This window comes from Buteo buteo, chromosome 2 (genome assembly GCF_964188355.1).
Source record: "Buteo buteo chromosome 2, bButBut1.hap1.1, whole genome shotgun sequence".
Taxonomy (NCBI): Eukaryota; Metazoa; Chordata; class Aves; order Accipitriformes; family Accipitridae; genus Buteo; species Buteo buteo.
The window spans coordinates 1,646,619-1,657,428 of record NC_134172.1 but is presented as its reverse complement, the minus strand read 5'-3'; the positions used below and the strand labels follow the sequence as shown (position 1 = coordinate 1,657,428).

At 62.4% G+C, this 10,810-nt stretch overlaps 3 protein-coding genes across 7 annotated transcripts; 1 reads left to right on the top strand and 2 right to left on the bottom strand.

The window, feature by feature from the left end:
* Nucleotides 1-116: 116 nt before the first annotated feature.
* LOC142028580 (cathelicidin-2-like) lies at nt 117-3,285 on the top strand. Of its 5 annotated transcripts, XM_075022426.1 has the most exons (7): nt 117-673; nt 807-917; nt 1,012-1,095; nt 1,223-2,090; nt 2,166-2,273; nt 2,376-2,459; nt 3,145-3,285. In XM_075022426.1, exons 4-7 carry the CDS (start codon nt 1,917-1,919, stop codon nt 3,253-3,255), a joined length of 477 nt encoding a protein of 158 aa, XP_074878527.1. In that variant the 5' UTR covers nt 117-673; nt 807-917; nt 1,012-1,095; nt 1,223-1,916; the 3' UTR covers nt 3,256-3,285. The 5 variants fall into 5 exon arrangements, with proteins under 5 accessions (XP_074878527.1, XP_074878523.1, XP_074878526.1 ...); XM_075022422.1 differs by lacking the exons at nt 2,166-2,273; nt 2,376-2,459; nt 3,145-3,285 and having other exon boundaries at nt 176-673; nt 804-917; nt 1,193-1,910; XM_075022425.1 differs by lacking the exons at nt 2,166-2,273; nt 2,376-2,459; nt 3,145-3,285 and having other exon boundaries at nt 193-673; nt 804-917; nt 1,226-1,441.
* Nucleotides 3,286-4,364: 1,079 nt separating this feature from the next.
* LOC142028579 (cathelicidin-3-like) lies at nt 4,365-5,284 on the bottom strand. Its single transcript, XM_075022421.1, has 4 exons — nt 5,111-5,284; nt 4,771-4,878; nt 4,587-4,670; nt 4,365-4,460 (listed from the first exon to the last, which is right to left on the bottom strand). Exons 1-4 carry the CDS (start codon nt 5,282-5,284, stop codon nt 4,365-4,367), a joined length of 462 nt encoding a protein of 153 aa, XP_074878522.1.
* Nucleotides 5,285-5,731: 447 nt separating this feature from the next.
* Nucleotides 5,732-6,854, bottom strand: LOC142028605 (cathelicidin-B1-like). Its single transcript, XM_075022450.1, has 4 exons — nt 6,600-6,854; nt 6,253-6,357; nt 6,018-6,101; nt 5,732-5,860 (listed from the first exon to the last, which is right to left on the bottom strand). The coding sequence occupies exons 1-4, from the start codon at nt 6,852-6,854 to the stop codon at nt 5,732-5,734; spliced, it is 573 nt and encodes a 190-aa protein (XP_074878551.1).
* Between the last annotated feature and the right edge of the window lie 3,956 nt (nt 6,855-10,810).

Here is a 10,810-nt window from a genome sequence, read left to right as displayed (position 1 = left end):
GTGTGGTGTCTTTGGGCAAGGTGGGGAGGGTTTCTGGGCGTGATGGCTTGATCTGTCTGGGGATGTGGTGTTTAGATGAGTCTGAGCTCTGAGCAGAGCTAGAGGAATTTAAAAAAAAAACCAAAAACTGGCAAGAAAGAGGGAGAGGGGAGGGGGCTCCTGATTTTTCTCTCCATAGGAGCCAGGAGGATGCTCTCGCTCCCAGCTCGGGAGGAGCGGGACGTCGAGCGTGGCTGGATGGATCCCAGGGGCATCGGTATTACCATCGTGTCCTGAAATCGGGAGCGGACGAAGGGAAGGGGCCGCGGATGGGGGATCGGCCCCAACGAGGCTCCGACATCGCCGCAACCCCACCAGGTCCGGGCGAGCGCCCACCACGGCACCGCGCCAAGGAAAACACCGGCAACCCGATCCCTTCCCCACGGCGGCGGGGGCCCGGTGTTTATCCTGGAAGCGAAGCCAGCCGAACCGGGGGGCCCCGAGCCGACAGCAGATTCCATCGTCCTCCCGCTTTTCCCTCGGCCGCATGGCGCTGGTGCTGGGAGCCGTGTTGCTGGCGGCGAGCGCCGCGGTCCCACCGGGGCTGCCGGCTCCCCGCGACCTGGCTCGTTCGGTGCTGGAGACCCACGGGCAGGAGCTGAGGCTGCTCAAGCTGCTGGGAGTCACCAGGACGGTAGGAGAGGGGTGGGCGATACGGCGGGTGCAGCTGGGTGTCCCCGGCTCGGGCACCCATCCCGGTGAGGACCCCTTTCTCCGCCGGCGTCGGGAAGCCACCGACGGCTCCCTCCTTTTTCCCCCCCCAGCAGATATTCGACTGGGGCACCCATTTCAGCATCAACTTCACCGCCCGGCAGCCCGCCTGCCCCAAAAACCTCCCTGACCGCCGCGGTGCTGGCTGCCGAGCCCGGCCGGGCAGGGTAAGCGTGGAACCGGGTTGTGTGTCCCCCCCCCAAAACACGGGAGGGGACAGAAAGGTGTCCCCGAGATGCTCAGGGTCGCTACGTCCCCCAGGTACAGCGGTGCACGGCCCAGGTCTCCGTCTTCGCCTTCCTGCCCGACGTGCCGCTGTCGATGGTGGAGTGCGGCCAGGAGCCGGTGAGGGCTCCAGGTCCCCCCACCCTCGGTGGGGGACGGTGGTGGGGATGTGTGTGTGGGTCCCCCCGCTCACTTTGGGGACGTTTTTTGGCTGCAGGATGAAGCCCACCTTTATTTCTCCCCCCAGCAGCCCGGCGGCAGCACCCAGTCCCGCTCTCCCAGCGCCCCACGAGCCTTCAGCACCAACCCAGGTCACCCATCATCATCGTCATCATCCTCACGGCCGCCCCCGCGTCCTCGGACCCCCGCCGGCGCGTCCCTCCGGGGGACATCCCGCCACCCCCTGTCCCCAACAGAGCTGGAATAAAGATATTTTCGGGGTCATACGTGTGCGTGGGTGACATAGGTTGGGGGGCGGGGGGGGCACCCCCCGGTGTTGGGCAACATCGATGGGGCAATCCTGGGGTTGTGCAAACCCGGGGGGCACCAACCTGACATGGCAACGTTCCCGGTGTCACCCTCGTCCCTGCGGGTCCCTGCACCACCCCGTCCCCCCCCCGTGCCCCACCGGGGAGCGGGGCCGGTCTCCGGGGCTTGCGGTCCCACAATTCCCCCCCCATGCCCAGCCAAGGGGCTCCCAGGGCTGGGGGACACCCTGGGGAGCGGGGCCATGTCCCCGAGGGGAACCAGAGATGCCACCGTCTGCATGCAGGAGATGCTCAGGACCCCCGCCATGCCTTGTCCCCCCCCCCAAAAAAAAACTGCCACTCTGTGGGTTGGGGCCAGGCGTTTCCGGAGGGGGGGAGCCGAGCCCCGGGGCGGGTTCCCCAACATCTTGTGGGGGATAAAAGGGGACACGGCGGGTGGCCGTGGGGACAAGGATGCTGAGCTCCTGGGTGCTGGTGCTGGCGGTGCTGGGGGGGGCCTGCGCCCTCCCCGCCCCGGCCCCCCTCACCTACACCCAGGCGCTGGCTCAGGCCGTCGACTCCTTCAACCAGCGCCCCGAGGTGCAGAACGTCTTCAGGATGCTCAGCGCCGACCCCGAGCCCACCCCGGTGAGTGCTGCCCACCCGTGACCCCCACCCCACCCCACTCGTGTCCCCCCCACCCACCCACTCGTGATCCCGCAGGGTGTCGACCTGAGCACGCTGCGGGGACTCAACTTCACCATGATGGAGACGGAGTGCGTCTCGGGCACCCGGGTGAACCCCGACGACTGCGACTTCAAGGAGAACGGGGTGAGGATGAGGATGGAGCCGGGCGGGGAGGAAGAAAAGACACCAAGGGTCCCGGGTGTCCTCACCCAGGGTGACGCTGGGTGTCGTGTCCCCCCCACTCAGGTCATCAAGGAGTGCACAGGGCCGGTGCTGTTCCTGCAGAGCTCCCCCGAAATCGACCTGCGCTGCACCGATGCCTCCTCCGACGTGAGTGGGAAAAGGGGGGGGTCAGCACCCACCCGTGACACCCGCTGACCGTGGATGGGGGCACCCACGGGTGGGGTGTTGGTGTCCTTCCTTCTGCCCCGTGTCTTGGGGTCCGCTGCCTTCAAAAGGGACACACACACCCCCCCCCCCGTGGCTCAATCTTGCCACGGTGTCTCCAGCCTGAGGGTGGTGGAGAGTGGGATGGGGAGGGGGGGTGGCGGGGGGTCCTGGGTGGGGGGTCCTGGGAGGGTCCTGGGAGCCGGGACCAGGGTGTGGGGTCCCAGGTATGGGGTCCCCGGTGTGGGTTCTGGGTGGGGGGTCCTGGGTGTGGAGACCTGGGTGCAGGGTCCCGGGTGTGGGGTCCCTGGGTAGGTTCCTCGGTGGGGTCCCAAGTGTGTGGTCCCTGGGTGGGTTCCTCGGTGGGGTCCCGGGTGTGGGGTCCCTGGGTGGGTTCCACTGTGGGGTCCCGGGTGTGGGGTCCCTGGGTGGGTTCCTGGGTGCAGGATCCTGGGTGTCGGGTCCCTGGTACGGGCTCCTGAGTGCGGGGTACTGGGTGGGGGGGTCCCAAAAGAGTCCCAGACGCAACGATCCCGGCTATGGGGTCCTGGTTAGGGTCCCAGTTGTGGGGTCCCGAGCAGCATCCCCCCACCCCCCAACCCCAGTGACCCCGTTGTCCCTCCGACAGCCGGTTCTCGTCCAGCGGGGCCGGTTCGGGCGCTTCCTGAGCAGAATCCGGCGCGTTCGGCCCAGGATCAACTTCTACATTCGGGCCAAGGGCTCCATCAGCTTAGGGTGAACGAATAAAGGGGCCCTTCGCGGCCGGCGTGCGTGAGCGGGGCTCCTCGCTGCCTCCCAGCATTCCGGGATGGGGGGAAACTGAGGCAGACGGGGAGGGGGCACAGGCAGGAGCCGGGCGGGCTCCTCTCCCCACATCATTTGCCATCCCCGTCGGCAGCTCCACATCCCACCCACACACCAGCAATGCCCCCATCTTGGGGATCAAGGGCTTGGCCCCGAGGGAACGTGGGGTCGGCACTGGGGACAGGGCCCAGCTTTGCGCTGGGGAGCCCCTAGGGTATATCCCCCATCCCAAAAAAAAGAAGTCATTCACATCCTGCCCCCCATCATCCCCACGGCGTCATTGTCCCCCCGGCATTTCGTCCCCCCATACTGGTGGTGTTGGCAGAGGGAGGGGGCGTGGGTGGGGGGCATCTGGGCTGTGTGTCCCCCAGGGAGCTGCAAGAGAAGAGACGGGGGGGGTCAGCTCCCGAGGGACCCCCATGACGCAGCCCTGCCCAGGGGGGTCCCAGGCTGCGCCAGTGTGTCAGCACCGACCCCAGATGTGCCACCGGGGCCGTCACCAGTGGTTTGGGATGGGGATGTTGGAACATAGGGATGGGGTGCACGGGGACCCCCACGCCCCATGAGTGGCCAGCCTGGGGTCGTGGCTGCAGCCCCGGCTCCGGTGGCCCTGTGGGACCCTGAGGATGTCCCCTCTTGTCCCCTCCATCCCCACAACGGGCCAACGGTCCCACAGGCTTGTGCCCCACACGCACCCCCATGGGCACCCCGCAGCTGGCACAGGCTCCCCAGGGGACCCTCTGGTCCCCAGGGTGTCTCGGGGAGCAGTGAGGGACCCAGTCCCAGGGGCACGAGTCCCCGCATGAGGCCGGTGCCAGGATGAGGCCCCGGGGAGCCAGCGGTGCCCAACCCAGGGGTCTGACCCCGATCTCCCCACCCCAGGACCCTCCTTCATCAGCATCTCCCCCATCCCATCCGCCACATCCCCAGTCCCCGGTGGGTGACGGCAGCAGGAGAAGGCAACAGCCGGGTCGGGAAGCAGCTTTATTTGGGGAGGGGGGTGTCGAGGGGGGGTGCCCAAGGTGGAAGCCCCTTGAGGGGGTCTCATTTCCTTACAATGACCTTGAAGAGGTTGATGCCGGCAGCCACCATCTTGATGGCCATCCTCAGCAGCGGCCAGAAGCGCTTGACCCAGATGGGCTGCAGGGAGAGAAGGCATCATGGAGGGGGGGGTAACCATGGGGACCCCCCCCCAACTCCCCCCTCCAGACCCTCGGGTTGCACCCCCGCAGCGTGTGCCCCATCCCCTGGGACCCCCCAACTCACATCGACGGTGGAGTCCACGCAGGTGACGTCGAGCACGAGGTGGCTGCCACGCTGCGGCACGGGCACGGAGCAGACCTTGATGACCTGCGGAGAGTGGGGGGCTGAGCGTGGGCACACGCGGGTGGGACCGTCCCCAGGCTGGGGGACCCCCCCGCCATGAGACACCCCCCCCATCGGCTCTCACCCCGTCCTCCTTGAACTCACAAGCGTCGAGGCGGGCGCCCGAGAGTGCCGGGCATCGCGTCTCCATGATGGTGAAGTTGAGGCGCTGCAGGGAGCTGAGCTGGACGTCCTGCGGTGACACGGGGATGGGGACGGGGACAGGGTGGTGGCACCCACCAGGGAGAGATGGCATCCATCACCGGCTGCCCAGAGCCAGCCCGGGCAGGGGGAGCATCCCCCTGCATCCCACCCTACACCCCAAACCGTGTCCCCCCACCATGTGTAGGTTCTGGCACCCCCCCCCGAGGTCCCCATAGGGACACTGGGTGACCCGGCGGTGTCCCCAAGGTGGTGGCACTCACCGGGGTGGGCTCGGGGTCGGCGCTGAGCATCCTGAAGACGTTCTGCACCTCGGGGCGCTGGTTGAAGGAGTCGACGGCCTGAGCCAGCGCCTGGCTGTAGGTGAGGGGGGCCGGGGTGGGGAGGGCACAGGCCCCCCCCAGCACCGCCAGCACCAGCACCCAGGAGCTCGGCATCCTTGTCCCCACGGCCACCCACCATGTCCCCTTTTATCCCCCCCGGGATGTTGGGGAACCCGCCCCGGGGCTCAGCTCCCCCCTCCGGAAACGCCTGGCCCCAACCCACAGAGTGGCAGGGGTTTTTTTTGGGGGGGGACATGGCATCGGGGGTTCCTGATCATCTCCCACATGCAGACGGTGGCATCTCTGGTTCCCCTCGGGGACACGGCCCCACTCCCCAGGGTGTCCCCCAGCCCAGGAGCCCCTTGGCTGGGCATGGGGAGGGTTGTGGGACCGCAAGCCCCCGGGGACCGTCCCCACTCCCCAGTGGGGCACGGGGGGGGGACAGGGCGGCGCAGGGACCTGCAGGGATGAGGGTGACACCGGGAATGTTGCAGGGATGTTTATTGCAAGCAGAATGCCCGGGCAGGGGGCACAGGGTGGGGGGGACACGGCGTCGCCCGCTCAGGGTTTGGGTTTTTTGAGGTTGAGCTTGTCGCGGATCCAGATCTTGGTGCACTGGAAGAAGCCCCTGAAACGTTCCTTGATCCTGGCAAACAAGTCCGAGAGCCTGGATGTCTGGATACGGCCGAACTGGGAGGGGAAGAAGCGGCGTCGAACCTCGGGGAGATGGGGCGGGAGGGGGAGGTGTGACCCCCGTGGGGACGTGCCCCACGGCAGCCAGCGAGGGGAGCGGGTGACGAAGCCAGGGGATGTGTTGGGGACAGTGCCATTTTGGGCACCTCCTTACCGTGGTGGGCACCTTGTCGCAGGAGAGCTCGACCACAGGCTGCTGCTGCTCGAGGAAGACGAAGCCCTGGCACCAACTCACCGCCTGCAGGGAAGCAAAGGTGGGGACACAGGGAAAGATGAGGCCGAGAAGAGCCCTGACCCTCCCCACTCCCCGTGCCTCAGTTTCCCCATCGGCTGCTCCCCGGTTCCCCGTTGGGGACGGCAGCGGGCAGCCCCGCGGGACGAAGTCTCACCCCGAGCCAGCGGCTCTTGCAGGTGGCGGTGGCCGTCCCCGGAGCCCGGCACACGGTCTCCTCGACGGTGAAGCTCAGCTCCTGCCGCTGCCGCAGGTCCCCGGGCTGGGAGAAGGGACAGGACATGTCAGGGACCTACGGCACCGCCGTCCCCAACGCCCAGCCCCAAAACGGACCAGATCCAGCCCAGAGCTGGGCCAGACTCAACCCCCCAACTTGTGTGGGCTCCATCCCTGCAAGCGATCAGACCCAGCCCCAAAACAGGCCAGATTCAGCCCTGAGAAAGGTCGGATCCTGCACAGCCCGGGCCCGGTGCTGCTCTCAGGATGGAGGAGCTCAGCACTCACCCAGCCGGGCCGGGGATAGGCTTGCCGGAGCTGCAGGACGTAGGGACTGACGGCCCTCATGTTGAGCAGCTCCACGGCCGCCGAGACGGCATCCTCGTAGCTCACGGCCCAGACCCCCGGCGAGGACGGCGCGATGGATCCATCCAACCCCGGTGTGGATCCATCCGGCCCCGGCGTGGTGGCTCTGGCCAGCCCCAGCAGCAGCAGCAGCAGCAGCGGCGGCGGCAGCAGCGGCACCGCTCGGCACGGCCTCATCCTGCCTCCTGCCACCCGCCGTGCCGGGGAGGACTTTTATGGGAGCTGGCCCCGATGTGCCGGCGTCACCATCATGGGTGTTCCCATGGGTTGACGCTTGCTCCTGTGCCAACGGGAAATTCCTGGTGGGCCAAATCTGGCCGGGAGCCAAGTCCGTCCCTCTTTGGTCCCCAGGCCACCGGAGAAGGGGTCCCAGCACCGGAGATGGGTGCTGCTGGCCTCCTCTGGGGCTCGGCAGAAGAAAGGTCACAGGGTTTGGGGTCCCCCTTCCATGGGGGTCCCCGTGGAAGGGAACTGGGTGCCTGGGATGGGTGACAGTGAGGACAGCGGTGATGTCGAGTCACAACGTGACCATGGAGGGTGCTGGCCCCAGGCACCACGAGACAGCCCACCAGGGCAAGGGGCACCCCAAGGTGACCACCAAAGAGCCAGCCCGGGTTTGATGGGGACGTAGGGTGACACCATGTTGGGTTTTCTTGCTCCTGTTGGATAAAGAAGCCACCCTGCCCCACGGCCGGGGCTTTCCAGCCCCCCAAGGTGTTTTATGGTTGGGCGGAGCGGTGGAGACATCTGTCCCTCACAGCAAACAAGGTGGGTTTGACCAAACACCAGCCCCAGGAGCAGTCACCCTCTCCGAGGCCAAGCAGAAACCTCCAGGAAGTCAAGGAACCCTGCCCAGAAGATGACCGTCCGTTCAACCTCCGTCTGCACCGCCATGCGCAGTGAGGGGAAGCCCAAAGCCACCCAACAGGTTCAGAGCTCCTAGCTGGTGGAGGCTGTTAAGTACATTCTCCCAGCGGCTTGTAAATCAAGCGAGGACAAGCGTGCCCGGGTCAGAGCTGGTGGGTGGCATCTGGGAAGTCCCCAGGGATGGATGCGGTCAATCACAGACCCATAGGACAGCCCTGGAAAGATCCAGGTGCAACCAGGTCCAACCTTCCGTGGAGAAAGGACCCTCGATGGGATTATCTTGCACCCCATCCAGGTTCATCTTGAGAACCTCCAGCCATGGGGACTCCACCGCGTCCCTGGGGAGGTTCTTCCAGGGAACGACTGGTCTCACTATACAACCTAAGCTGAGATGAAACCTCTCCCAGTACCCATTGCCCCTTGTCTTCTCCACGTGGCTCCTTAAAAGCTGCCACCCTTTGAATACTGGACACCTGTGATGAGGTTCACCCCAAGCCTTCTCCTCTCCAGAGAGAAGAGACCCAACTCCTTCAGTCTTTCCTCCTAGAGCAGGTTCTCCAGCCCTTTGACCATTGTCCTGGCCCTCCTTGGGACCCTCTCCAGTCTGTCTGTGTCCTTCTTGACTTGTGGGGACCAGAACTGGACACACCACTCCAGGAGTGGCCTGGAGGACGGCTTCCTGGGCCAGGCGACTGAGGAGCCAACAAGGAGAGGTGCTCCACTGGACCTCCCGCTTACGAACAAGGATGAGCTGGTTGGAGATGAGAAGGTTGGGGGCTGTGGTGACCATGAGACAGTGAAGCTCAAGAACCTGAGAGGGGGAAGCTGGGCAGAAAGCAGGATCACCACACTGGACACTTCCAGAGAGCAGAATTTGGCCTTTTCAGGCACCTGCCTGGAAGAATCCCATGGGATACAGCCCTGGAGAAAAGAAGGGTTCAGAAGAGCTGGTTGATTTCCAAGGATCATCTTCTCCAAGCCAAACAATGGGCCATCCTGACAGGCAGGAGATGAAGAGAGGTGGCCAAAGGTCTGCATGGATGAGCAAGGAGATCCTGACTGAGCTCAAGGACAGGAGGGACGTGTACAGGAGGTGGAAGCACAGACAGGTGATGTGGGAGGAAGATGCAGACACTGCCCAAGGTGCAGGGTTGGGTTTAAGCAAGTCAAAGCCCACCAGGAGGGGTTGTACCCCACAAGAAGGCGGTTGGGAACCATCAGCATGGACTGAAAATGGGCTCAAAGGCCAGACCCAGCGGGTGATGATCAACAGCACAAGGTCCAGATGGAGGCTGGTCACTGGTGGTGTTCCCCAGAGGTCCATACTGGGTCCAGTCTTGTTTCACAACTTCATTAATGATCGGAATGATGGGGCAGGGTGTACCCTCAGCAGGTTTGTAGATGACACCCAGCTGGGAGGAGTGGTTGATGCGCCAGAAGGTCATGCTGCTGTCCAGAGGGACCTCAACCAGGTGGAGAGATAGGGCAGCAGGAACCTCATGGGGTTCAACAAGGAGAAGTGCCACATCCTGCACCAGGGGAAGAACAACCCCAGACAGCAGGACATGCTGGGGAGACACCCAGCAGCTCGTCAGAGAAGGCCTTGGGAGTCTTGGTGGACACCAAGGTGACCGTGAGCCAACACAGGAACCGGTTGCTGAGAGGGGCTGTCTTGGAGATAACCAAAACTCAACCAGAGGTGGCCCTGGGCAACCTGCTGTGGCTGAGCCAGCTCTCGGCAGAGTCCCTGCCAGCCCCTTCACGCTTCCTCAACTTGAGACAAGCTTTTGAGGAAGACAAATCCCTTCCAAATTCTTCAATCCCTTCCAAATCCCTCAATTCCTTCCAAACCCCTTCCAAATCCCTTCCAAATTCTTCAATTCCTTCCAAATTCTTCAATTATGCAGAAAATTGGATTCAGGTGGGACACCCGGCACCAGCGGTCCTTGCCGGGACTCCTGCCCCTCTGCAGCACAATGCCAAGGTGAGCAAAGCCAACTGCCTTTTATTGGAGCCAAAATCTTTCCAGATATGAGAAGGGAACATCCAGCCGAGCAGCACTCACATCCTGTAGGGAGACAGCACCCAAAGCGAGAGTCCCACGGGAGGGTGCACCAGGCCTCCAGAGGAAATTTTTTGCTCCATTTTTCCTGCAGCTCATACTCACAACCTAACAGCGACCAAAACCAGTATGGAGACCTCTAAATATTATTTTTAAGCTTCCTGTGTAAACCTTGAGCAGGCTTGTCCCTTTCGAAATAGACACGAAATCCTGCAAGGCCATTTTTGGAACAAAAAGGGAAAATTTGGTGAGTTTTAGTCAGGTAGCACCATGCTCACACAGCTACAGCTGCATTTCACAAGCCAACTCCCCACCGCCAACCAGGGCAGGGGGGATGGTGGTAAATAACACCCCCAAAATCAAACATAAAGGCCTTGAGCCATTGAGAAATACCCCGCTCGTAAATCAGCGTCTCTCGCTTTATTTGATCGCCGCAAAAATCGAGCTGCCCCTCCTCATTCCTGGCAACCCACAGATTTATTTGTCTTTTATTCGTTCCCACAGCCGGGCCCTGATCTGTTTGGATGCTCTAATAACAGCAGGAAATAAAACACAGGGGTCGGGTGAGGCAGAACTCAGCTAACCTTACTGGTGAGAACCTCAGCAGGTAAAGTGAGGACACGGCTGGTCCGTCAGCGCTGGGGCAGCAGCCCCAGAGAGGGCTGGGAGCAGGGGGTGGAAATCCTTTCCTTCCCCCAAGTGATAGCATATGTCCATACATTCTGTATAGTATGTCTAAGTATTTTTATGGGTTTTAATATTTTGTACCAGCCGTGGAAACTGGTTTGCTGCTAGATGACTGTAAAGGTGAGATTTGGTAATTATTAGAAATCTTATAACACTATGATTGAAGCAATAGACAAAAGTGTAGCCAAGTTATTAACTAGCAGAGGTAGTTACTCTTTAAGTTTTACAGTTCTTTGCTCTTATACGGCTGGATGTTCCTGTACATTAGATAAGAAGAATACTGAAACTGACCATACGTGACTGAAACCTTATGTTAAGCTCCAAGATCAACGAACAAAGACTTGAAGGTCAGCCAGCAGAATTTGGAATGGGTCGGTGGTCGCAAAAGCAGCCCTCCGACTCAAACGAAGAACCATTGCACAAGATCGGATGTAGACAGTACTACGATAATCAGTTACCATAATTTGTATGTATACTAATCCGATTAATATGTAATTAGTTACGCTATATAACCTGT

Excerpts from the sequence above, each read along its gene's own strand:
- LOC142028580 (XM_075022422.1), top strand. The coding sequence starts at position 527 with ATGGCGCTGGTGCTGGGAGCCGTGTTGCTGGCGGCGAGCGCCGCGGTC. Across the intron at positions 918-1,011 it reads GCCGAGCCCGGCCGGGCAGG|GTACAGCGGTGCACGGCCCA; the intron begins GTAAGCGTGGAA and ends TACGTCCCCCAG. Across the intron at positions 1,096-1,192 it reads TGGAGTGCGGCCAGGAGCCG|GATGAAGCCCACCTTTATTT; the intron begins GTGAGGGCTCCA and ends TTTTGGCTGCAG.
- LOC142028579 (XM_075022421.1), bottom strand. The coding sequence starts at position 5,284 with ATGCCGAGCTCCTGGGTGCTGGTGCTGGCGGTGCTGGGGGGGGCCTGT. Across the intron at positions 4,671-4,770 it reads GTGAGTTCAAGGAGGACGGG|GTCATCAAGGTCTGCTCCGT; the intron begins GTGAGAGCCGAT and ends CACTCTCCGCAG. Across the intron at positions 4,461-4,586 it reads GCGTGGACTCCACCGTCGAT|CCCATCTGGGTCAAGCGCTT; the intron begins GTGAGTTGGGGG and ends CTCTCCCTGCAG.
- LOC142028605 (XM_075022450.1), bottom strand. The coding sequence starts at position 6,854 with ATGAGGCCGTGCCGAGCGGTGCCGCTGCTGCCGCCGCCGCTGCTGCTG. Across the intron at positions 6,358-6,599 it reads CCTATCCCCGGCCCGGCTGG|CCCGGGGACCTGCGGCAGCG; the intron begins GTGAGTGCTGAG and ends CCCTTCTCCCAG. Across the intron at positions 6,102-6,252 it reads GCAAGAGCCGCTGGCTCGGG|GCGGTGAGTTGGTGCCAGGG; the intron begins GTGAGACTTCGT and ends GCTTCCCTGCAG.